Source organism: Halichoerus grypus, chromosome 6 (assembly GCF_964656455.1).
Source record: "Halichoerus grypus chromosome 6, mHalGry1.hap1.1, whole genome shotgun sequence".
Lineage (NCBI taxonomy): Eukaryota > Metazoa > Chordata > Mammalia > Carnivora > Phocidae > Halichoerus > Halichoerus grypus.
In genome coordinates this window covers 160,317,219-160,342,102 of record NC_135717.1, presented here as the reverse complement: position 1 = coordinate 160,342,102, position 24,884 = coordinate 160,317,219, and the positions used below count along the sequence as shown (strand labels likewise).

General features: G+C 38.7%; 1 protein-coding gene across 4 annotated transcripts in view; it reads right to left on the bottom strand.

Annotated features, from left to right (window-relative positions):
- LOC144382410 (uncharacterized) overlaps nucleotides 1-24,884 on the bottom strand; it is a 162,715-nt gene that overhangs the window by 41,633 nt on the left and 96,198 nt on the right. For 2 of the 4 annotated variants that reach the window (XM_078076481.1, XM_078076482.1), the window contains exon 4: nucleotides 12,438-12,669. The exons of the other annotated variants lie outside the window; for them this stretch is intronic. In XM_078076481.1, coding sequence (XP_077932607.1) covers nucleotides 12,547-12,669 — 123 coding nt within the window. In that variant the 3' untranslated portion in view covers nucleotides 12,438-12,546. Of the gene's footprint in view, nucleotides 1-12,437; nucleotides 12,670-24,884 lie in introns of those variants that run through there. 4 annotated transcript variants of the gene reach the window in all.

Genomic DNA, 24,884 nt, shown 5'->3' with positions numbered 1-24,884 from the left:
TGGGGGGATGGGGTGGCTCATGTGACTTTGTGAGAAGGGGAAGATCTGGCTTCTAATGCTAACCATTCTTTGACCTGGTCAGTGCTCTTGGGGAGGACTGTCCATTCCCCTCTTTGCTAACTTGGTTTCTTCTTCTTCTTGTTCCCCTGGTATAAAGGCCCACCTAGTATCTGTTGCAGGATCATTTCACTCACTAGCCATAGAGAAGACTCTACCACAGTCCTCTTGGCTCTTAATGCCACATTTACCCTAAATGGGTACAAAAGGCAGCTTTAATAAAAACCTCAACTCAAAGCCACCTTCAGCCTGACTACACTGCTCTGTCAAACCTGCTCTGATGTGGCTATGCGTCAGGATGCCATGGGGAAACCTGTGATTTGTGGTACCTTCCAGAGCCTCAAAAGGGGAGTGAGAGACAGGAGATCCCCTTCTTTCTTCAGCGTTTTCTCCACTTTCTTAATGTAACTTCCCTTTTGGAAGCCAAAGGTGGGAGAAGAGAATATCAAGGCACAATATCCATCTGTTTTGCTTTCTGTCTCTACTTTCCTTTTTTTCTTGAGATTGGTGCCTGCCTGAGGGATACGACTTTTATCTTGTACCCTTTTATATCATACTCTATTACTATGAGTTCCAAGCTCTATAACATATATAAGGGGTATATTCACCACCCTACAGGAGAAGTCTTAGGGCTGGACCTTCTGGGAATGGCCTATGCTAAAAAGGAGACAAAAGGATTGGAAAACTTTCTGAACAAAAACTCCAATATCACACCTTCTTTCTTGCTTTGAAATCTTATTTTGAATGAATATTAACTGTGAACTCCTTTGTGACAACCCCACTTCCCCATCAAATGAATGACCAGGTCAAACAGAGTGAAGGTCAAGTCCATAGAAGGAAAGAAGAGTAAAGCACATTAAAAAAATTATTATCTCTGTTTTGGTATGATAAAGATGATCTTATATCCACCTTAATATATTAGCTGTTATCAGTAACAAACCATTTGTTAACTGATAATGTCTATTAGTGTAAGTGTGTCACACCAGGGAAATGTGTCTAGCTAATTTGTAGTCTAGCCTTGTAAAACCTCATAGGCTTCCCAGTTATCTCAATCTGCAAAGTTTTCAATAATAAATTGTGTTTGTTAACTTTCTAAGATGCATAAGGAGTTGGTGAGTGCCTGATTTCTCTGAATCATCATTTTGAGCCATAATTGCTACTCTATCAATTACACTGAAAGTACAGAAGACTGGGTTGAAAGGATATTTAACCATGGATACTCTCTGAAAATAGCCCTTTCCCCCTTATGAAATTATTTATGTCACTTGGTTTTCTTATCACTTCATTTTTTAAATGTAGGACGCAACTAATGAATCGTCGAACACTACATCAAAAACTAATGATGTACTATATGCTAGCTAATTGAACATAATAAAAAAAATAAAAAATAACTTTAAAAAGTGTCTAATTGAAAGATCTTTTTGCTTTAGTCCTAGTTAATTAAGATGTTGCTATAATTCAGGTAAAGCAATCTTCTTATTCCAAAATTTGAGGCACACCTCCTGCATTCTTCTTATGAAAGCTGGTCTGGACTATTGCTAAAAATCTGCCAGCCATAGAATAAGCCTGCTTTAAAACTGTTGAAAGTCCCCAGGCCAGCTCCAGAAAAGGTTGGGCAGAAAGCCCCATTGTCATCTTTGAGTCTCCATATTCAGATGCTCCCTTCAGTGCTCATTAATTTTAGCTTTCATAACATTGGCACTGCCAAAGGGTCCCCTATTCAGATGATAATCTTAGTTTTGTTATTGTTGCTGTTTTTGTTTTTTTTTCTTCCCTCTGGTTATCATGCCCTAGCTTGAGAGGGTAGCTTGAAGAAGAAGGGCAGCTTGGTGGTTGTGACTATAAATTTGATTTGACACATCTCCATTAAAGAGACACTTTTAAGTGTCTGGATTTCCAAAGCACACTTCCTGTTCTAACAGCACTTCCCACCATGTCTTTAGGCAATCTGATGGGTAGAGAATAGATATGAACTCATTAGCTGTCTGGGACTGCGCTGAATTCTTCCCTTTCATACATGTTCCTTGGCTATGGGTAAAGAACACTACTGGGCAAGGCAAGGCCTATGAGAACTAATTTTAAGCCGACAGACTTCCTGCATTCTAAAAATACCTGAGATTTTGGCTGTCTGTAGGAAATGGAGATTTCCTTTCAAGACCATCAAACTTGGGATGGATACTCTCTTTCTTGACAGCTACCTAATTTGAGCAACAGGGGTGGTATACGCATTCACTCAGATGAATACAATGTTCTGTTTTTGTAATGTGCAGAGACTTGATCTATAATCCAACTGGGAGTGTATTTTTATTACCTATTTCCTTTTATAAATATTGGAATCATTCAATAAATAGTTTTGAAGTCAATTCTATGCCAGCACTGATTCCAAGCCAGAGTTTCTCAAACTTTTTGGTCTTAGGATCCCCTTACACACTTAAAAATTATTGAGGACCCCAAAGAACTTTTGTTTATGTGGGTTCTATCTGTCAATATTTACCAATGAGGAAGTTAAAACCCCCCCAAATTTTTAAAATTGATCAATTGACTTTAACAATAATAAATCAATTACATATTAACAGAAATAACATTTATAAATGTCATAACATAGCTTTGTTTTTCAAAACCACAAAAATAGTAAGAAAAATGAGCTTGTTTTACATTTCTACAAATTTCTTTAGTATCTGGCTTCATCTGATAGCTGCATTCAATCTGTTGTGATGTGTGTTTTGGTTAAAGTATATAAAGAAAATCTGCTTCTCATATAGTTATGCAGTTGGAAAAGGGAAAGTATTTTAATAGCCTTTTTAGATAATTGTAGATAATCTTCTTTGATGCTAAAATAAAACTCAATTCACAGTAAGGTCTTAAAACTTAGTTGCAATGAGGAATTTGAAACCATATCAATTAACTTTTCATACTCTGTTACATTAAAATCCATTGGTCTATCTTGGCACTTGGAATTGACCCTTTAACCATGCGTAATTTTGTAACTTCATCCTTCATTCACTTGGAAAATGATAGTTCACTGAGTTATCCAGATAGCCTAAAAGTTGACACATTACCAAAGGCTATATGTACTATGTATTTAAATCACACATTTGCTAATATCACTATCAATTGCACCAAAAAAGTCTTTAAGTATTGGGATGCTGTCAAAATGATAGTGGTAGATGTCATTTTCCAAAATTCTCATTTTCACTGGAAAATTTGAATTTTATCATTAACAACTGTACTGTTAGGTGTTTTTCTTAAAGTGTCATTTTCATTCATTTTTGAGAAAATGTCTACCATATATCCAAATGTAAATAACCATAATTTGACTGTTCGTTGTTCTCTCAAGTAACAATAGGGTTTCATGAAAAATGGAGCTAGTGCCGCTTATAACCAAACCATCATAGAAATGCTTTTCCTCAAGATAATCGTTATGCTTCGTTTTTGAGAGGATATGCTTTATAGGTGCTTTCCTTTCATCACATGGAATATTAAAAGGATGTGCATTCCAGAGTCACAATTTTTATACAATTTTTATTGCTTTGTCGAGGACATTCTTTAATGAAACTGCTTTTTAAATGTTTTTATTTTATGGGGCACCTGGGTGGCTCAGTTGGTTAAGCGTCTGCCTTTGGCTCAAGTCATGATCCCAGGGTACTGGATCAAGCCCCACATCAGACTCCCTGTTCAGCGGGGAGCCTGCTTTTGCCTCTCCCTCTGCCACTCCCCCTGCTCATGCTCTCTCTCTCTGTCAAATTAATAAATAAAATCTTAAAAAAAAATAAAATGTTCTTATTTTATTTTATTTATTTCATTTTTTTATTATGTTCAGTTAGCCACTGTATAGTACATAATCAGTTTTTGGTGTAGTATTCAGTCATTCATTAGTTAAGTATAACACCCAGTGCTCATCACAACAAGTGCCCTCCTCAACACCCATCACCTTGTTACCCCTCCCCTTAACCTCCTCCCTTCTGAGACCCTCAGATTGTTTCCCGGGGTCCATAGTCTTTCATGGTCATCTCCCTCTCTGATTTCTCCCCCTTTGGATTTCCCTCCCTTCCCCTATGGTCCTCCGTGCTATTGCTTATGTTCCACATATGAGTGAAACGATGTGATAATTGTCTTTCTCTGCTTGACTTCCTTCACTTAACATAATCCCCTCCCGTTCCATCCATGTTGATGCAGATGGTGGGTATTCATCGTTTCTGATGAATAATATTCTGTTGTATATATGAACCACATCTTCTTTATCTATTCATCTGTTGAAGGGCATCTTGGCTCTTTCCACAGTTTGGCTATTGTGGACATTGCTGCTATGAATATTGGGGTGCATGTGCCCCTTCTTTTCACTACATCTGTATCTTTGGGGTAAATACTTAGTAGTGCAATTGCTAGGTCATAGGGTAGCTCTATTTTTAACTTTTTGAGGAACCTCCATACTGTTTCCCAGAGTGACTGTACCAGCTTGCATTCCCACCAACAGTGTAAGAGGGTTCCCCTTTCTCCACATCCTCGCCAAAATTTGTTGTTTTCTATTTGTTAATTTTGGCCATTCTAACTGGTGTAAGGTGGTATCTCGTTGTGGTTGATTTCTATTTCCCTGATGGCTAGTGATGTTGAACATTTTTTCATGTGTCTGTTAGCCATTTGTATGTCTTCTTTGGCGAAGTGTCTGTTCATGTCTTCTGCCCGTTTTTTGACTGGGTTATTAGCTTTTTGAGTGTTGAGTTTGAGAAGTTCGTTCTTTCTTTTTTCTTCCTTCCTTCCTTCCTTCTTCCTTCCTTCCTTCCTTTCTTCTTTCTTTCTTTCTTTCTTTCTTTCTTTCTTTCTTTCTTTCACCTTCCTTCCTTCCTTCCTTCCTTCCTTCCTTCCTTCCTTCCTTCCTTTTTTCTTTCTTTCTTCCTTCCTTTCTTTCTTTTTTTCTTCCTTCCTTCCTTCCTTCCTTCCTTCCTTCCTTCCTTCCTTCCTTCTTTTTCTTTCTTTCTTCTTTCTTTCTTTCTTCCTTTCTTCTTTCTTTCACTGACAGTGAGGAATGACTATCTGTACAGCTTCATGGCCACTGCATGATTTGTGCTAAGGAGCCAGTGGTTTTACCTACCATTGCTTTTACACAATCACTGCAAAATGTCAACACAGTAAAAAAAAGCCATTTAATGTCTCATTATTATGAAAATTATTATGAAAATGATTTGATCAGAGGTTTATGGATCACACTTAGAGATCCATTATTCAAAGCACTGAGAATACTCATAAGGTCCCTTCTCTCATAGGGATTACATTTTTCTGGAGATCAGGCACTGGGGGAAAAGACAATATATAAATAAAAGAATAAGCTAATGTCAGAGTAGTAAGGGCTAATATGAACATATATCAGTGTGGTGTGCTAGGGGAGAAAGGCTAGAATAGGGAGATTATCTTATTTGGTCAGGGAAGGCATCTTTGAGGTGCTGCCTTTGGATATGAGCACTGAATGATGAGAAAGAGCCAGTCATGAAATGATTTGGAGGAAGAAATTTCCAGACTGAGGGAAGAGGTAGTGCAAAGCCCTAAGATGGGATTGGGTATGACCTCATGTTCAAGGAAGGCAAAGGAGGCTAGTGTGACTAAAGTTAGCAAATAAGGTGCCTCATGGCAGGAGATATGGGTGCAGAGGTCACATCCATTCATAGGTCCACCTGTCATGTGGCAGATTGGTGTGCTGACAGAGCATGGAATTTGCATTCAAGTTCTGCTTTTGTTATTTGCTAGTAGGGTGACTTTAGTCAGGTTAGTTGGAGTCATTAGGTTTGGTTCCCCAGGCACCAGGCTCTGCGGTGGAGATTTGCATGCAAAATTTTAACTGGGGAAGCCCAAGCATCCATACCTAAGAGGGAATGAAGAATGGGATAAGGTAAAAAGTAATTGTGGCAAAGTTCTTACAGTTTAGGAACAGTGAATGTGGGATGGCCCTTCAGAGATGTTCTGAATGGAAGCAAGGGGATGAAGCTTTTTACCCTTTTCTTGACAGGTCGGTAGATGTGGGTTATCTTGGGAAGGGGACCTGACTTTGTACAAGTCAATTTCCTTTCCTGGGCGGGGGGGCTCAGCTATGATGTATCAGCAGTCTACAATTTTGGCTGAAGAGGGGAGACTTGGTGCTAAGGGGAATGTGGCCAGCACACCACATCCCTTATATCTAGCTTCTCTGAGTTTTCATTTCTTTATGTATAAACTGGAGAATCAGAACAGTTAAGTGACTCAAATATGATAATGTAGAAGAAAAGACTTTATTGACAACATGGTTATTTAAGCGGGGGTTGTTGATATTACAGGGAATTTACATGACTTTTGTGTTTCTGCTATGAATTTTTCATTATATTTGAATGCATTAATACAAATGTAGTAATAATTGTTTTATTATAGGAATTTACCTTCAGAATACATGGACTTTCTAAGATAACATTATTTTAAGAAGCTAGCAGGTGAGCAGTTCTGGAATCATTTTGTGAATGTCAAAACATAAGTCATGTTTAGCTTTTTCCATAACTATCCCTTCATATAGCCTTTCCTATGTGACTACAGATCATATTTATCACTTGGTGTTTTTCTTCTCTAGAGACTGCTATCATGAATTACTGGATCATGTTCTTTGTTAGCAGATAAGGAATATGCCCAGTTCTTACAGGTATTTATTCTTTTGTTTTTCATTCATTGTTGTCTAACTGATAAACTTAGGAAAACCAGGCTAGGAATTTCTTAAGGGAAAAGAAAGGATTCTGTGATCAAATAAGTTTGGGCAACAGCTGTTTGAGCAAACTTTACTTACTGTAGAACTTCTTGGGGCCTTTAATAAGCTAATATTTTGTGGTCTCTGAGCATGGAATATAGTATGAGGCATAAGAGCACAGACAATGCAAAAAGGCATAGACTTTTTTTCTCCTAACGACTAAAATCCTGAAAAGCTGATTTTGAGAAATTTTGGTTAAAACTGAATAAAATTCTTATAGGGCTTCAATGAATCTCAAAGATCATCCTGTCATCTAGTTCACCCACTCACCTGCCACCCTTATGTTAACAGAGGTACAAACAAAAGCACACCAAGAATTCAGTATAGTGAGGTAATTTTGTTTCCAGGAAATAATTTCTGGAGAAACATATTTTGTATCCTAACCTGATCCCCATCCAGCATTCAGCCTATCACACTGCCAGCTCCATCATCACTTCTTGATCCAGGCAAATCATACTCCCATGCAGTTCCTCAGCCATGTGGAGGGACAACAATTTCACTCTCAACTTATTATTTGGCTCCTCTCAATACACCAAACAGAAATTTAAATTTTATTTCAATATGTAAATTGTAAAAACAAATTTTATTCCAACTAAGGCCTAATCAATTCTAGTTTCTTAAAAAAAAGAAAGAAAGAAAAAAACTTGGCTCTTGGCAAGCCAGTACCTAGTTGCAAGGCTCAGACATGGGACAGGACCTGGGATTAAGACCTTTTATTTTAATAACCTTCTGATTGAATAATGGGTGAGGGGAAGAAGTGGAATCTCAAGGGAAGAGGATAAAATGTGAAGGAAAAGCAAGTGTCATTTGATTTCAGGCTATTGGAAGGACAAGCATAGATGCCTATGTTAACTCTTGTTCCTCTCTTTTGCTCACTAGAACACTGACCTAATTACCTTAGATCATTTAATGTTGATTTTAAAATTTAGCAACAGGAAGTGTACATTGCATATTCATGTTTGTTTCACATGTAAGGAGATAGTATGAGTGATACAAGACTTTTTTGGTTTTATGAGCTCTAAAATTAGTCATGGATGTGCTGCCCTTTTATGAAAATCACATGGTAGAAAGGATACTAGACTAGGAGGCAGAGACCTGAGTTGAGGTCTTGGTTTTGTCATGGATTGACTGACATGATCTCTTGGTCAAGTTGCTTCATTTCTCTGGACCTCAGTTTCCTCCTCACTCCCAGGTGGAGGCTGAACTGGATGAGGTAACTTCCAGCTCCAACATTCCAGGTTTCTTTGATTCCATGTCATTCTTCTTCTTAAACATTGACCCACTATCCCATTGCTTATAGGATCAGGGCCAAAGTTCTTCAATTGTTATCCAAGGACTTCTAGCTTCTGATCCTATCCTTCCTTTTCAGCTTCACCTCTCAGGCTAACCTATTCCTCCAATGATACATCTGTTTTTCTGCTGCCTATTCAGATCCAGTTCCCATGTAAGGCCAGCCCAAAGGGTCACCTCCACTCTGAATCCTCCTTTTCTGGGAAAGATCTATACCTCTTTAAAGCTGATGGCCACTGCTGTATTTTTGGCCCTACCCACTTACTGGAGGGTAGACTTGGTTTATCTTTCCCTTACAAATATTTACAAATATACTACTATACTGTAAGATTTGTGGGGATTTTTTTTTTTAACTCAGAACCTGGTAATGAAGACAACATGGTGGAAGTTTGTTAACATTTTTTTTAATTGATTGATGATTTGATGATTTTCTGTTCTTTTTAGCCATGGTAATGAATTAATTCACACATTTTAACTTGGGCAAATGTATCAACAGTGGATTCATTTATTAGATAGGTTTTCTGGGACCAAGAGTGTGGCTGTAACTATGGAAAGGTGACAAACCACTAGCTCATGGGTCCTCCTTAGATCCCTACCCTGGATAATTATGCTACCATGTCCTTATTATATCTAAATGTTCTGTGCATTCTCATCACATTCACCAATGCTTCAGGAACATAATCTCATTCACTACTTAAAATCATCCTCTGTGGTTAGAAAGGCTTGTGTTTTTTGTTGTTGTTTTTCTTTTTTTGTTGTTGTGATGTGATGAGCACTGGATGTTATATGCAATTAATGAATCATTGAACATTATACTAAAAAGGTATGATGTACTATAAAAAAATTAAAAAATATATTAAACAGTTGGAGGAAGTCTTGTCAAACAGATATCTAAGTAGCTTGCCCTTGATCACTCAGCTAGCATACAGCAGAATTGAAATTTGAAGTGGGACTTTCTGAGTCTAGGGTCAACATTCTTACCTGGAGTGGTCAGGAAGAACACATAATAAGAAAGCTTTATAAAGTACATTTTATACCCAATATGTTATAGAAAGTGTACTTAGAATGCTCTCATTTGTAGGATTTCTTTTTAGTATCTGACTGGACTGGGCTAAAAGAGAGCTCCTTACCTCATTGGTCCATTGTGGACAGAGAATGAGCTACAACATGAAAATGTATGGCTCTTTACTTTGGAAGGCCTAAGAGAAATTATGGTCAAATGTTGATAACTTTAGTCTCTAGGAATTGGTGTGGAAACAACTAGGTATTATTAGGGGTGGTAGGACTATACCTGAAAGCTACTGAATTTAGGAATATTACATATTATACATTCTGGCAAGAGAAGCAGTATAATGGTGTCCCTCAGTAAATGGTCAGGGCAAGGAAACATTGATGACAATCAATATGAACTTGGGCAAGTCACTTAACCTCTCTAAGCCTTATTTTCTTCATCTGTTAGATGGACATAGCAGAGTCTGCTTCACAAGTTTTTTGAGAGGATTAAATGATATAATTCATTTATTGAACACATATTTGCTGAGTGCTTATATCAGACACACTTTAGAGCATAGGGGTTCAACACAGAACAAATTAGGCAAAAATCCTTGCTCCCAGAGATTACTTGTCCAGAAAAGACAATAAATGAAACAGATGAGTGAAATTTATAGTATGTTAGACATTGATAAATACCAGGGTGAAAAATTAGTCAAGGAAGTGGAGAGGGGGTGCTAGTAGGTTAGGAGGGGTCAGAGAAGGGCTCACTGAGAAGATTGTATTGAAGCAAATCTAGAGCTATTCATGTAGTTACGCAACAAAAAAAGTGAGAATGAGGACCCTGAGGCAGGAATGTGCCCAGAAAGAGCAAGCAGGCCAGTGTAGCTGAGCAGAGAAGATGAAAGAGAAGAGCAGCAGAAGATGAGGTTAGAATCAGTAAGGTCTTCTAGGTTAGTGTGAGAACTTTGGCTTTTAATTTACTCTGAGTGATGTGTGAAGCCTTCGGAAGGTTCTGAACAGAGCAGTGACATGATCTGACTTAGGTCTGAACACCATGACTTTGGCTGCTGTGTTGAGAACAGACTGAGGGGACGAGGGGGGAAGAAGGGAGATCACTGTGGCAGTAATTCCAGCCAGGGAAGGGGAAGGGCATCAAAGCAGCCACTCTGCAAAATAACATGATTCCTCCTGCTGTATTGTGTGGACATCTAACTACACTTAATTTCCATGTGCATCAGGGCACACTGGGCAGCTGTGGAGACAGACTTCCCTTGCTATTGGGTCAGGAACAGATACGGAACCTCAAATACCAATCCCCACAAGTTAAAGAAAGTTCTCTGAGTCAGCTAGCCACTGTTAAGACATGCTGGTGGCTTCAGAGGCATCCATCCAGAGCAGGGAAGATTCACTTTACTGGGTGGAGGGGATATACCCAGAGGGATGCTGACCTAAGCCTTTCATTAGGGCTGCAAGAGGGTGTTCTGTTTATTCTAGCAACCAAGCAGATCACATTATAAATCAAATCAGATTTCAGTTTCTCTGGGAATTCAGGTTGGCACTGGCATCATTGATGTGGTGCATCCTGGGAAGTCTCAGCCTGATCTCTCTGCAGAGCATAATTACTGGACTACAGAAGAAAACAATATGTACAAGACAGTTTCCACTGTAATGAAATTCTCCCTAGTTATGTAGACTTGGCTCCTCTGCTATTTAGAAGCAGGTGGAAAGTTGTTTTAATAAAATTATTATTAAAAAAATGTTGTTTCAGATTACCTTAAACAAGCATTGGTAGATGACTGGCTCTCTCCCACACTGACCAGCCATCTGGTGTGACCAAGTCGTTCCATGCTTTCAGCTGGACATACCTTGCATGAGGTCTTTGACATGGCAGCTCTATAGTTGTCTTTGCCAACCATGACAGAAAAGCCAGGCGAGTTTATCCTGTGTTCCCTCACTGAAGCAATTCATTTAAGGATTTGGTGAGCAACGCATCCTGCCCCAGGTTATCCCAGACCTAGCAACCCACAACCATGCAAAAACACAGAGGCTCCCCCAGAGGCCTTCTGCAACAGTTCCATGTCCAAGTGCATTTTTGGCATCCAGAAACATAGCCTTCCACTGGAAAAGTTTGCTTGCTACCCACCCTCTAAGAGCTAAGAAATAAGGCCAAGGTTGCAGAGAGGCTGTACCCATTGAAAAGCTGCCATCTCAACTCTCTCCCAAAGGGGTGAATGAATGTCCAGGAATTGAAGTCCATATGGCACAGCCAGTAGCCTGTCTTTCCTTTGGGAGCCATCAGTCTCCTACATCACTTTGAAATGGTTCCCATGTTGATTGGCTCTCTGTAGCCTCTGTAGGATGGGATGAAGAATGTAGCCCTGTTTCTAGGACAGCCACACTTAAGAGAAAGGAACTGGATTGCTTATGTGTCCTTGAATGTGGTTGGAGAAGTCCAGTGGTTAGAGATGGCATTATTGTGTTACTCATCCAGTAGAAGCAAGATAGTGGTAGCTACATGGCAACAGTTGCACGACTGGGGGATCAATCCAGAAAACATTTATTTCTTCTTCCAATGGAATTGTACCACAGTTAAAGACCACAGATAAACTCATTTTAAATTCTGCTTTCTGGTTAGCACACCAGCCTTTAGAAGTTATCACTCTAGTGCGCAAAACAAGCATGCACCCCTTCTGATGTTGCCCTCTGCTCCTATTTCCCACACTGAGACTCCTCACAAGGTCAAAGTCTGCCTCATCTTCATTCTATTTGAGCCTCTCTTTTGTGCAGATATTGTGACTAAAGTTTTCAGTGTTTCCAAATCAAACCACTTAGCAGAGGATTTGCTATTTTTCAAGATAGCTGTTATGTATTAGCTTTGCAAATGCAGAAATTTTACCAGGCAAACCTGATAGCAAATATGCCCATCTGTCCAAACCCAATTTCCATTCTGAGCCCACCATCTTAGAAAAGTAGATTGTGCTTTGATGTCAGACCTGCATTTGAATCTCAGCTTCTCCAACTACTATATAGGTTACTTTGATGTTTTATAACCTTTCAGGAACTCCTTCCCCATATCTTGAGGACAGTAATGACTACCATTATGAGTTGATTGTATTTAAAATGCTCAGTATATGTCAAGAGCTTGGTTCAGTGAGTGAATAACCAGGTACTCAATAAACCTTATTTATAACATCCAGAGATGAATGCTCTTTAAAGAATTCTTTTTTTTTGTCTTCAATTTCAATTTTATACAGCGTTTTTCTTTTTCTTAAATTTTATTTTATTATAAAGAATTCTTTAATAATCTAAAAAAAAAATCAAAGTAAATATGGAGCAGTATTTAAGTATGTCAAAGTAATTACCAGACTGTTACATAAGTCATATTAAATAATAAAAGTCTAAAGAATTAATAATGAAAAAAACATGGATTCAATTATAGAAATCAGTACTCAAATTAAGATGATTGACAGATTAATATCAACCCGGAAGCGAGTTCCTAGGTCCACATGCTTGTTCACGATTTGGATGAAGATACAGAAGACATGTTTATCATATCTATAGATGGCTAGAGGCTAGGAAAGAGAAAGAATGCTTTAGGTAACAGAATCAGAACCAACACATTCCTTTACAGATTAAACTGATAGCCCAAGATAAAATATAGCAGGGACCAATGCAATCTCTAGTACTTGCTTCCAAAAGAATCAACAAGGTCCATCCATGTTCTTTCCTTCTTTCTCATGCATGAGTGATCTTCCATTGTTTATATATGCACCACATCTTCTTTAACCATTCATCCATTCATGGACACTTAGGTTAGCTTGGCTATTGTGAATGCTGCAAAGAACATGGGGTACAGATATCTCTTCAAGATTCTGATTTTATTTCCTTTGGATAGATATACCAAGTGGAATTGCTGGATCATATGGTAGTTCTATTTTTAATTTTACAGGAACTTCCATTCTATCTTCTATAGCAGCCATACACCCACAGTGCACAAGGGTTCCATTTCTCCACATCCTCACCAGCACTTATTATGTCTTATCTTTTTGATGATAGCCATTCTAAGAGGTGTGAGATGATATCTTGTTGTGGTTTTGATTTGCATTTCCTTGATGATTGGTGATATTGAGAACATATTAATGTATTTATTGGCCATTTGTTTGTCTTCTTTGGAGAAATGCCCATTTAGGTCTTTTGCCCATTTTATTCAGATTACTTGGGGGGGGTTGCTATTGTACTGTACAAATTCCTTCTATATTTTGGATATTAACTCCTTATCAGACATATCATTCTCCCACTCCATAGATTGCAATTTCATTTTGTTGATTGTTTCTTTTGCTATACAGAAGTTTTTCAGTTTGACGTAGTCTCACCTGTTTATATTTGCTTTTGTGGCTTGGGCTTTTGGTGTCATATCAAAGAGTTTCTTGCCTATGTTTTCTTTTAGAAGTTTTATGGTTTCAGGTCTTATGTTTAAATCTTTAGTGCATTTTAAGTTAATTTTTGTGAATGGTGTAACATAGGGAAAAATTTCATTCTTCTGCATGTGAATATCTAGTTTCCTTAGCACCATTTATTGAAGAGACTTTCCCACTGAGTGTTGAAGAGACTTTTCCACTGAGTGTTCTTGGCTGCCTTGTCAAATATTAGTTGACCATATATGTCAGGGTTTTCTTCTAGGCTCTCAATTCTGTTCCATTGGTCTACCTGTTTATTTGTACACCAGTACCATACTGGGTTTTTTTTCAATTATTAAAAGTAAAAATTTTTTTAAATTTTATTTTATTATGTTATGTTAGTCACCATACAATACATCATTAGTTTTTGATGTAGTGATCCACGATTCATTGTTTTCGTATAACACCCAGTGCCCCATGCAGTATGTGCCCTATACTGTTTTGATTACTATAGCTTTGTAGTATCATTTGAAATCAGGAAGTGTGATTCCTGGATATTTGATCATCCTCCTCAGGATTGCATTGGCTATTCAAGGTCTTTTGTGGTTCCACACAAGTTTTAGAATTGTTTTTCTATTTCTGTGAAAAATGCCATTGGAATTTTTATATAAATTGCATTGAATACATAGATGGCTTTGGGTAACATAGACATTTTAACAGTATTTATTCTTCCAATCCTTGAACACAAAATATCTTTTTTATTATTTTGTGTCTTCTTCAATTTGGCATTATACTAAGTGAAATAAATCAGAAAGAGAAAGACAATGTCTGATATCACTTGCATGTGGAATTTAAAAAAGCTGAAATCTTAGAAACAGAGAATGAAATGGTGGATTGCCAGGGTCTAGGAGGATGGGGGAAATGGGGGCGATGTTAATCAAATGATACAAACTTTCAGTCATAAGAGAAATAAGTTCTGAGGATCTAATATACAGCATGGGTATTATAGTTAACAATATTGAATTATATACTTGAAAGTGCTAAGAGAGTAGATCTTAAACCATAAAAAGAAATGATAATTGTGTGAGGTGATGAAGATGTTAGCTAATGCTATGGTGGTAATCATTTTGCAATAAGTATATCAAATCAAAATATTGTACACCATAAACTTACACAACATTATATGTCAATTATATCTCAATAAAGCTGAGGGGGGAGAACATTGTCTACTAGGAAAAAAATGAACAAGATGAGAAAAGATGCTATAACACTGGCATGGATAAAATAAGGTTAGAAGATGTTAAGGACCAGTGAACTCTTTAGAAATACATACAGTAGTTTTACTGCTAAGAAAGCTAATGAAAACACAGATTGTATTAATAAAACCAACCACATATAATGAGAGAATTTTATATGAGACTGGCCTCCCCAAACCTAAACAGGCATATAGACAAACTAGAGGCAAATAACAAGGGTAGTATATTAATTTTACATAATGTTATGTGATTGAAAGTACTGGGGATGTTTGTTCTAATGAAACCTCTGGTTGTTATTTTCAAATAGTATATAGAGTAGTCCTTCACTTATCCATAGTTTTGCTTTTCATGGTTTCAGTTACCATGGTCCGCCACTGTCCAGAAACAGGGGGTCCTTCTGACATATTCTCAGGTCAATGGTAGCCTAACATATGTCACAATACCTACATCATTCACTTCATTTCATTTCATCACATAGGCATTTTATCTTCTCACATCATCACAAGAAGGTTGAGCACATTACAATGAGGTATTTTGAGACAGAGAGCATTCACATAACTTTTATTACAGTAAATTGTTATAATTGTTCTATTTTAATATTATTGTTGTTAGTATCTTACTGTGCCTAATTTATAAATTAAACTTTATTATAGGTAGGTATGTATAGGAAAAAACAAAGTATATATAGGGTTCATTGCTCTCTGCTATTTCAGGCATCCGCTGGGGGTCTTGGAACATATCCCCCATGGATAAGGAGGGAACTAGGGTGTAGAGAAGGGACATGTATGGTGTTTCTCAAAATGAGATAGCCGTACCACCTTTAATACATTAATAAAACCATAATACACATAATATATGTAATTAATAAAATGTTGATAATATAATTAACGTTAGAAAAATATAAAATGAACACATCAAACCTATGATTTCACACATATTATTGTTTAATTTTTGAGATTGAAATAGGTGTTTAAGTTACAATAAGCTGAAAGAAAAAATACTAAGTGTATAGTAGTATTAGTGTGTGATATGACAAGTAGCATGAGAACAATATGGAAACACTAATCATGTGAATAGCATATCGGATGTCCTGGATGACCCCCCCCCAAATTAAAGCCAATCAGTAGAAGCAACCTGAGGCAGGTTTCAATTCAACATATAGCAGACTTTCCAATGAATGAGTTCTCCAGCCCCAGGGGTGTGAGAGCAAAGGCCAGGGGGTGCTTGGTGGGGATGGATGCATCCAGCAAGGAGTTAGACTAGGTGAATTTCAGGCCTTCTGTTGCCCTGTTACTGTGTGACTGGGTTCTGCGTCAAGTCTCCCTCATCTCAGAGACTCCTGGCCTTTTGGTGTTAAGGAATCTGTTGTTTGTTTCACTTTATTGGGAAAAATGTTGGAGGGAACCAAGACTGCATTATCAGAGATGCCCTGGGTTCCTATTAAGCTGGGGCTGGTAATGAGTGCCTTCAGGGCATTAATTTCAGCTAATTGCCATGGTACTCATCTCCAGCTGCACCTCTTCAGGTAGAATGCACCACCTCATCCTTTCTCAGTTTAGTTTGAAAAAGAAGACTGTGTTCCCCAATAATAAAAATGGGATCTGAGGAAAGAATGAAATTTCCCCTTAAAGGGAGGGAAAATGTGAATGTGTTCTCAGGCCACTGGTCCCTTTACTATCTGTGCTTACAGTTTTGCTGGGCAAGTGACCTAATATCCTTGAACTTCACTTTTTCTCATCTCTAGAATGGGAATATGATACCAAATGCTAAGATGCCAATGATTATGAAGTCCATGGTATCATATTTATCACATAATAGGAGCTCATTAATTCATATGTGTTCTTGTTGATGTCCCTTCTTTTCATCATTATTACTACTTATGCAGCAAATGGAATTTCAGTAATGATACTTTTAATTAATTCCTCCACTCATTAATTCACTCAGCAGACATTTCTGAAGGTGCTTGTGAAACCATAGTGCCAAGTAAGCCCAATGGTATTCTCCATTCCAGAAACAGGAGAAGTTTAACAGCAGTACTCTTGATGAGTTGTTAAATTGTAATAATACTCTACATTTATCCAGACCTATATGTCACAAAATATATTCATATAACATAATTTCATTTTATTTTATTTTTTAAAAGATTTTATTTATTTATTTGATAGTGAGAATGACACCGAGAGAGGGAATACAAGCAGGGGGAGTGGGAGAGGGAGAAGCAGGCTTCCCACTGAGCAGGGAGCCCGATGCAGGACTCAATCCCAGGACCCTGGGATCATGACCTGAGCCGAAGGCAGACGCTTAACGACTGAGCCACCCAGGCGCCCTCATAATTTCATTTTAAATCTTCTCCCAAATCCTGGAATATAGCAAGCTCCAGGAGGGCAGAGACCATATCTGTCTTATTTATTACTATATTCCCTGTCCCTGGCACAAAGTCTGACACATATTGGGAACTCCATAAGTACTTGGTTAAATGAATGAAGGAAAAAATTGATGAATCAGTGGAATCAGCCAAAAAGAGAGTTATTGGTAGCATCACTTTACACTTAGAGAAATCAAGTGTCACTGGCTTTGGTATTTGCCAGTCACTGAGTGAAGGAGTGATTTCACCAACTAAACCACTTGTAGAGTGGATTAGCATCTTACCCTTCTATTTTCTTGGACAGCAAAATTAGAATAAAATAATTCAAAAGAAATGTAACATATGATATGGTAGTAGTAACAACAACAACAATGCAAGCTTGGTAACTACAGAATGCTTACCATGAGGAAGGCTTTGTTTATTCTAGGAATTCCATGTGATCACATTAAGAACCCTGTTGGATGTATTCTAAAAGACAATGTATTTGCAACATACTCTATCTTCATCTGTTGAGGTCTTCCTTAGAACAGAACTTGTGTCTTCTGCTCTTCACGTCTCCCTCCAGTGGTAAAAATTATGAGCTCCTTGAGAGTACACTCTTTGTCTTTCAGATCTGTATTACTAGTGCTATGTTGTGCACATAGTAGGTGTTTGATGTACCTCAAGTCATGAGAAAATTTGAAGAAGGGGACACTTGAACTCAGCCTCAGTTGAACTTAGATAGAGAGTGAGTACGATGCATTAGGAGAACTGTGAGAAGCTTTGTGTCCTGCCTAAAGACTAAGTAGGGTGGGGGGTGGGAAGGAGCTGGATGGCCTCTCAGCCTTTTGTGGGACCTTCCAGTCCTTGGTGCCATGGACTAGGTATTTGGTTTCTGTCATCACCTGTTCTTCTGCCCTTTTGTACCTTAGTCAGCTCTACTGATTTACTATTTTCAATCTTCGCAAGTGAAGTGGATCCATCAAAGCCTATGGGACATGAATTCTTTCATCATATAGAGGGCTTGAGGCAAGAACCTTGTGGTTTTTCCTCTAGCATTGTCCAAAGTATGCTCCATGAGCTGTTGTCCAAAGAGATGACATGGATTTATAAGAAAACAAAACAGAAAAATGTTCAGTGGTCACATATGTGTGGGAAGTGGGATTTCATCACTTGCATAACTTCCCAGAGCCTTTACTGTTTGAGCCTTTACTGGACACTTAACTCCTGTAGTTGGCGTTTGGGAGCATATGTGCAGAAAACTCCTTAACCATGGGCCCTGGGAGGGGCTGTGGGAATGGATTATCATGGGGGACTGGTGCTTCACAGAACATTATATTCTATGGGAAGCACCATAATAGACCTTTTTATTTGTATATTCTTTTAGGGCACTTGGATATTTATTAATTCAAAGACCTTCTGCAGATACAAGAAGTTTCTTCCCGCTTCTCCAGTCTTCCAGCTGGCTTTGGCACGAACGAACGCTCTATGATCCCCACATCTGCCCCTTTCGCACACTAGAGGGCAGTGTTGAGCCTGTTTAGAATTTCCTGCTCTTAGGACTGAGCAAAAGTATGATGAAACTGCCCTTCCTTTTTACATAAATCAGGAGGACTAAGTACCCAGCAGCTGTTGCTCTTACTGTAAAAATCATTGTGATGGGCAGGATTTTGTTCAAAATCCCTAAATTCATAAGTTCTCGAAAACCACAGGCCAATTCTCCTCAGAAGTTTCTCCGGCTATACTGCTGAGCCCTGGAGAATCAAGTCCTCACTGGGTTCTTTAGGGGTTTGTGAGCAAAATAATGACAGAGTATACAAAACTAAAAATATATAAATACATAAAATAAGGATTTTTCTTTATTTTGTTGTCTGGAATATTACAAAGAAGAATCTCAATGCAAACCCTTAAAAGATCATACTAAGACTAATAATCCATGGCTCAGCATAAGAGTTCAGAGAGGGTGACTCCCTCAGGTCTTAAATTTTTTTCTATCCACTATACTCTGAAGGCTTCAAGAATCAGGGTTATATATTACACTTGCCTATATTCGCCAGTAAGGATTTAGAAGCTTGACTGAAGGAAACAGACATCTGTTGAGTTCCTACAGTGTAGTGGGCCCTGAGCTAGGTCCTTTCACATTTTTGCTCAACTGAACTCTAATGTAAATAGCTGAAAAGTCTGTGCCCTTTTCACAAAGTTGTAGACTACTCAAAGAGTACATTTGGAATGACAGAATACATAGAAAATTATGTCCCAGTTTGCCTGTGAGAGTTGTGATTTACCTCTGTTGTCTAGATGTAATTATTAATGGGGTCTCCTTTTGCTCTCAAAAGTGTCCCAGGTTGGTTTGTGACTACTAGGACAAACAGGCTCTGAAGTCAGACATTCTGGGTTTGGATTCCCACTCTGCCACTCACTGTGTGACTTTGGGCAAGTTACTTAACTTCTCTGGGCTTCAGTTCCTCCTATAGAAACTGGGAGTGACAATGCCTCCCTGAGAGAGTCATGATGAAGATTAAGGTTAATACAGTGAAGAGCTTAGATGAATCACTGGCACCCAGCAAACACTCAACAATGACAGTTATGATCGTCAAACTGCACTCGATCATGGGAGCAACCCCAGAAAGGCTCAAAGTGACTGTTGTTGAAATGACTCAGGAATGAGAGAGAAGCTAAGGACTGAGTGCTGACCTAAGGGCAAAGAAAACACATTAGGTAGTAAGTAGGGTTTTAGAGCAGTGGTTCTCAAAGTGTTGACCCTGAGCAGCAATAACAGCAATATCACCCAGGATCTTGTCAAAAGTGCAAATTCTCAGGCCCTTCCTCAGATCTTCTGAATCACAAACGTTGGGGTTTTGGCCAGTCAGTTATGTTTTAACAAGCCCTACAGGTGATTTGATGTGTGCTAAAGTCTGAGAACCATTGGTCTAACATGTTCCAGCAATCATATACCCATTGCCTGGGGCTGGGGGGTAGTCAGAAACTTTGTTTTTTCCTGGAAAGGAGAGGGGACAACAGAGATGCTCCAATCAGCAGCAGAACAACTTACTAATTTACAACTAAATTCAGAGTCAACATACCCCAGAACCCAGAGGAGCTCTAGTCTGGAGGCTGCAAATGTGGACTCACAGTCTGAATGTGCCCCCACATGTATTTGTTTGGCCCCTTAAAAAATTCTTAGCCAGAAATTAAAAATCAGAAAAGTTTACATAAAAATCTAGATTACTGGCATCCCTTAAAAATTCAGAATATTTGGCATCTCTGGGTGGCACTTCCACCCAGCCACAGTTGACTGCAGTGGAGGAGGTGTGGTGCCCTCAGAGCATGCAGCCTGTAGCTTCCCCTAGTTCCCATTAGGCTAGCCACACTCCTGTGCTTATTACCTGTCCTGCCCCTGTTCCTCTTCAGGACTTAGACGCCGCCTCCGGCTCTTGGATGAGAAAGTGTAGGGCTGGAGGGTTTCAGTGATTTGTGTGTCTGGCCCAGGTTCTGGACAGGACACTGTGTGGTGGGGGAAGGAGGGGTGGGTCTCTGATCTTTTGAGTCTTGAAGAAGGACGAATTTGGGAAGCCTGAAGGGCTAGTCTCATTGAAGTTTTCAAACTGTCCCATTATCAGAATCTGTGGGTCAGAAATTAGAAATGCTTTCTGAAGTCCCTCCTCCCCAGTTTGGTTTAGTAGGGTTAGGTAGACTGGATCCAGGAATCTGCAGATAAACAAAACAAAACAAAACAAACAAACAAAAAACCCTTCCCTTCTTCTTCCTCCTCTACTCCTACCCCTGTGATTCTGAAGCAGCTAGTTCAGGGCACACACTTTGGGAAACAGGGAGCTATTGGTAACATTCCATGTGGTATCTAAACATCAGATGGGTTGGGGAGGTGTGGGAAGCACGGGATGAGGTCTTATCACAGGCTGTGGGCGGAGAAGATTCCTGAAGGCTTGGGGGAAACCCAGTAAGGAGATTTCAGTGTGGCAGGGTCAGATAAAGTGGGGTTCTAATAGCCTGAGGAAGTTTTTTGTTTATTGAAATATATTTGACATTTAACACTGTGTAATTTTAAGATGTACACCATGTTGATTTCAAACATTTATGTATTATAATATGATTGCCACTGTAAGGATAATTAGCACCTCTATCGTGTCATTAAGTATCATTTCTTTTCAGCCAGACTTGTAAAAACAGGGAGTAAAATGGTTTCCAGGGGATGCAGGGTTGGGGGATAGGTTGGATGTAGTTTAAAGATACACATTTGCAACAAGTAGTAAATAAGCCCTAGAGATCTAATGCACAGTGTAGCGAATATAGATAACAATATTGTAACTGTCAAGCTTGCTAAGAGACTAGATCCTAATTATTCCAACCACTAATGAGTTTTAACCCATAAAATGTAAATGCCCCTGAGCCAGAAAGTGAGAGTGATGGTGGCAGAAAAAATACAGGAGTGAGAGTTCATGGTGAGAACCCTAAGTGAGTGATTAGGGCTGAGGGCAGGACCCAACATGCTAGTTCTGTGCCTCCTGTAGGGGTTAAGGTGAGTCCTATAAGTACCTTTTGAAGGACACATTGACCATCCTTGAGTATAAAGAATCAAAAGGAAGGGGGAACCCTGGCCTGGTGCCCTCCTTCCCTCTACCCTTACCTGACTCCCCACACCTTTCCCTACTGTTCTCTGCCTTTTTCCATCTACTTACAATTGTGTTTCTTTTTCTTCCTCCTAACCTTCTCTAGCTCTCTGTTTCTCTCTCTTTCTGGTGCTTTCTCTCTCTGTGTTCCTTTCTGTCTCCTGACCCTCTCACAATATGTAACTCACAAACCACACAAATAGTCATAGTATCAAAAAATATTCAGGAAAAAAACATCCATCACCATGCAAGTAGAATCCAGGGGAAGAAACCAAATCCCTGAAAAAAGTTTCTAAAGTCATAAGTCCTTGTCAGATTCCACCCAGCCTGGGCCTCCAAATGGAGAGACAGAGGTATTTTTCTCCTGTTCCAAAGGCGTGAGCAATGGCCCACAGAACAGTTCTGCTCCCACTGTGCTTTTTCCTTTGACCATTGCTGTCAAATGTGCTTCCTCATGTCATTTTAGCACCAGACCTGGCGCATTCTCTCTATAGTAAAAGCTAATGAACCGTATGGCTTTTGGCAGCCTTGGGCAATATACATGCTCCATTTGGAGCAGAATAAGTCCTTGGAGTCTATAGCTGTGTGCACAAACTCAGGCTGTCCCCTGTGCTTCATGGGTCTGTAAATATCATAGCTGTGGTCACCGCTCAGAATTATTAATATTCCAGAGGCCTGCTTTGACCCTTCCCCCTACAGAGCAGGCTTTGGTAACACACAGCTTCGCATTGGACCTTATCCAATTGGAGTTTATGACTGGAAGTGGCAGAAGGCCTGCATTATTCCAATGTCTCACCTTCAGCTGGTTCCACAGCTTGGACCCTAAGGACATCATGGTATTTATTCAATTCAAAGCCCATTTATCGTGCTCCTAATGTGCTGAGGACTGTGTTGAGATGGAAATATGTAGGGATAACAAAGACCCAATCTCTGCCCTGAAAAATGACTTGGTATGGGGAGAGGGACTTGCAAATAAGGTCCCCATATGCCAGTTGATTTCAGGTGCAGCCCTGGGCAGATTTTGGAGAAAAGCCACTCATTCTTGCATTTGCATTTCCTGAACTTTACTACTCAAAGTGTGGTTCTCAGAGAGCTACAGCACCTTGGGAGCTTTTCAGAAATGCAAAATCTCAGGCCCCATTCCAGACTGAATCGGATTAGTTTGAGATCTACGAGTCTAAGAGATCTACGAATCTAAATCCGGGCTTAGGTTTGGGAAATCAAACCCATCAAATAACAAAATACCAAATATCCCTTGGTGCTTCCATTTTTGTTTTTAAGTGCCAGGAGAACTTTTTTAAAGTACCCATTCTTGGGGCCCATTCTTAGAAATTTTGACACACTAGGTCTGGTATAGGGCTGATTTCTTTTCTTTTCTTTTCTTTTTTTTAATTGCAATGCAACACTGTGTTAGTTTCAGGGGTACAACATAATGATTCAACATTTGTATACATTGTGTGATAATCACCACAGTAAGTCTGTTTACCATCTGTCACCAAACAAATTTGCAACATTTTTTTTCTTGTGATGAGAACTTTTAAGATTACTTTCTTAGCAGTTTTCAAATTTACAATGCAATATTATTGACTATAGTCACCATGTATTACAACCCATGACTTATTTATTTTATAACTGGAATTTCTTCACTCTTGAATTCCTTGACTCATTTTGCCTATCCCAAGTCCGCTCCCCTCTGCCAACCACCAATCTGATCTCTGTATCTGTGAGTTTTGTGTTGTTTTGTTTGTTCATTTATTTTGTGTTTTAGATTCCAGGTAGAAAAGAAACCATCTACTATTTGTCTTTTTCTGTCTGACTTATTTCCCTTAGCTTAGTACTCCTGAGGTCCACCCATGTTGTCACAACAGCAAGATTTCACTCTTTTTCATAGCTGATTAGTATTTTATTGTATATAGGGCCACTACATCTTTATCCAGTCATCCATCAATGGACACTTAGGTTATTTCCATATCTTGGCTACTGTAAATAATGCTCCAATAAACATAGGGGTGCATGTGTCTTTTTGAATTAGTGTTTTTGTTTTCTTTAGATAAATGCCCAGAGCTAGAATTGATGGATTGTATGGTAGTTCTATTTTATTCTTTGGAGGTACCTCCATACTGTATTCCAATGTCACCGCGGCTTCCTTGTGGTTTCCATTTGCATAAAACATCTTTTTTCATCCCTTCCCTTTCAGGCTGTGTGTATCTTTACCTCTGAAGTGAGTCCCTCGTAGGCACCATATGGATAGGTCTTTGTGTTTTTCATCCATTTAGCCACTCTATATTTTTGACTAGAGAGTTCAGTCCACTTACATTTAAAGTAGTTATAGATGGGTATGCAGTATTGCCGTTTTGTTCATTGTTTTCTAGTTGTTTTATAGCTTCTCTCTGTTCCTTTCTTCTTCTCTTGGTTTCTTCCCTTGCGGTTTGATGACTTCTTACAGTGTTCTGCTTAGATTCCTTTCTTGTTATCTTTTTGTATCTACTATGGGCTTTTGCTTCGTGGTTATCATGAGGCTCGGCTCATAAATAATAGCCTCTTTACATAAAACAACCCATTTCAAGTTGATAGCAGGTTAAGTATGAATGAGCTCTAGATCTCTACATTTAACTGCCCCCTGCAGTTTATGTTTTGATGTCACATTTTACATCTCTTTATTTTGTGTCTGCCTTAATTGTTGTTAGAATTGTTTTTCCTACTTTTGTCCTTTAACCTTTATACTAGCTTAATGAGTGATTAATCCACTACTGTTACTGTGTATTTACCTTTACCAGTGAGATTTTTACTTCTGTATTTTTCTTGTTACTAATTAGTGCCCTTTCTTTTCAGCTGAAAGTAGTCACTTTAACATTTATTATAAGACTAGTTTAGTGTTTTGTTTTTTTTAGCATTAGCTTTTGTTTTTCTGGAAAGCTCTTTATCTCTCCTTCAATTCTTTTTTTCTTTTCTTTTTCTTTTTCTTTTTTTTTTTTTTAATCTCTCCTTCAATTCTGACTGATAACCTTTCCAGGTAGCTATTCTTGGCAGCTTTTTCCTTTCAGCACTTGGAATATATTGTGCCATTCCCTTTTGTCCTGCAAAGTTTTTACTGTGTGGTCTTCTTATAGTCTTATGGGGGTTCCCTTGTACATAATAAGCTGTTTTTCTTTTGCTGCTTTT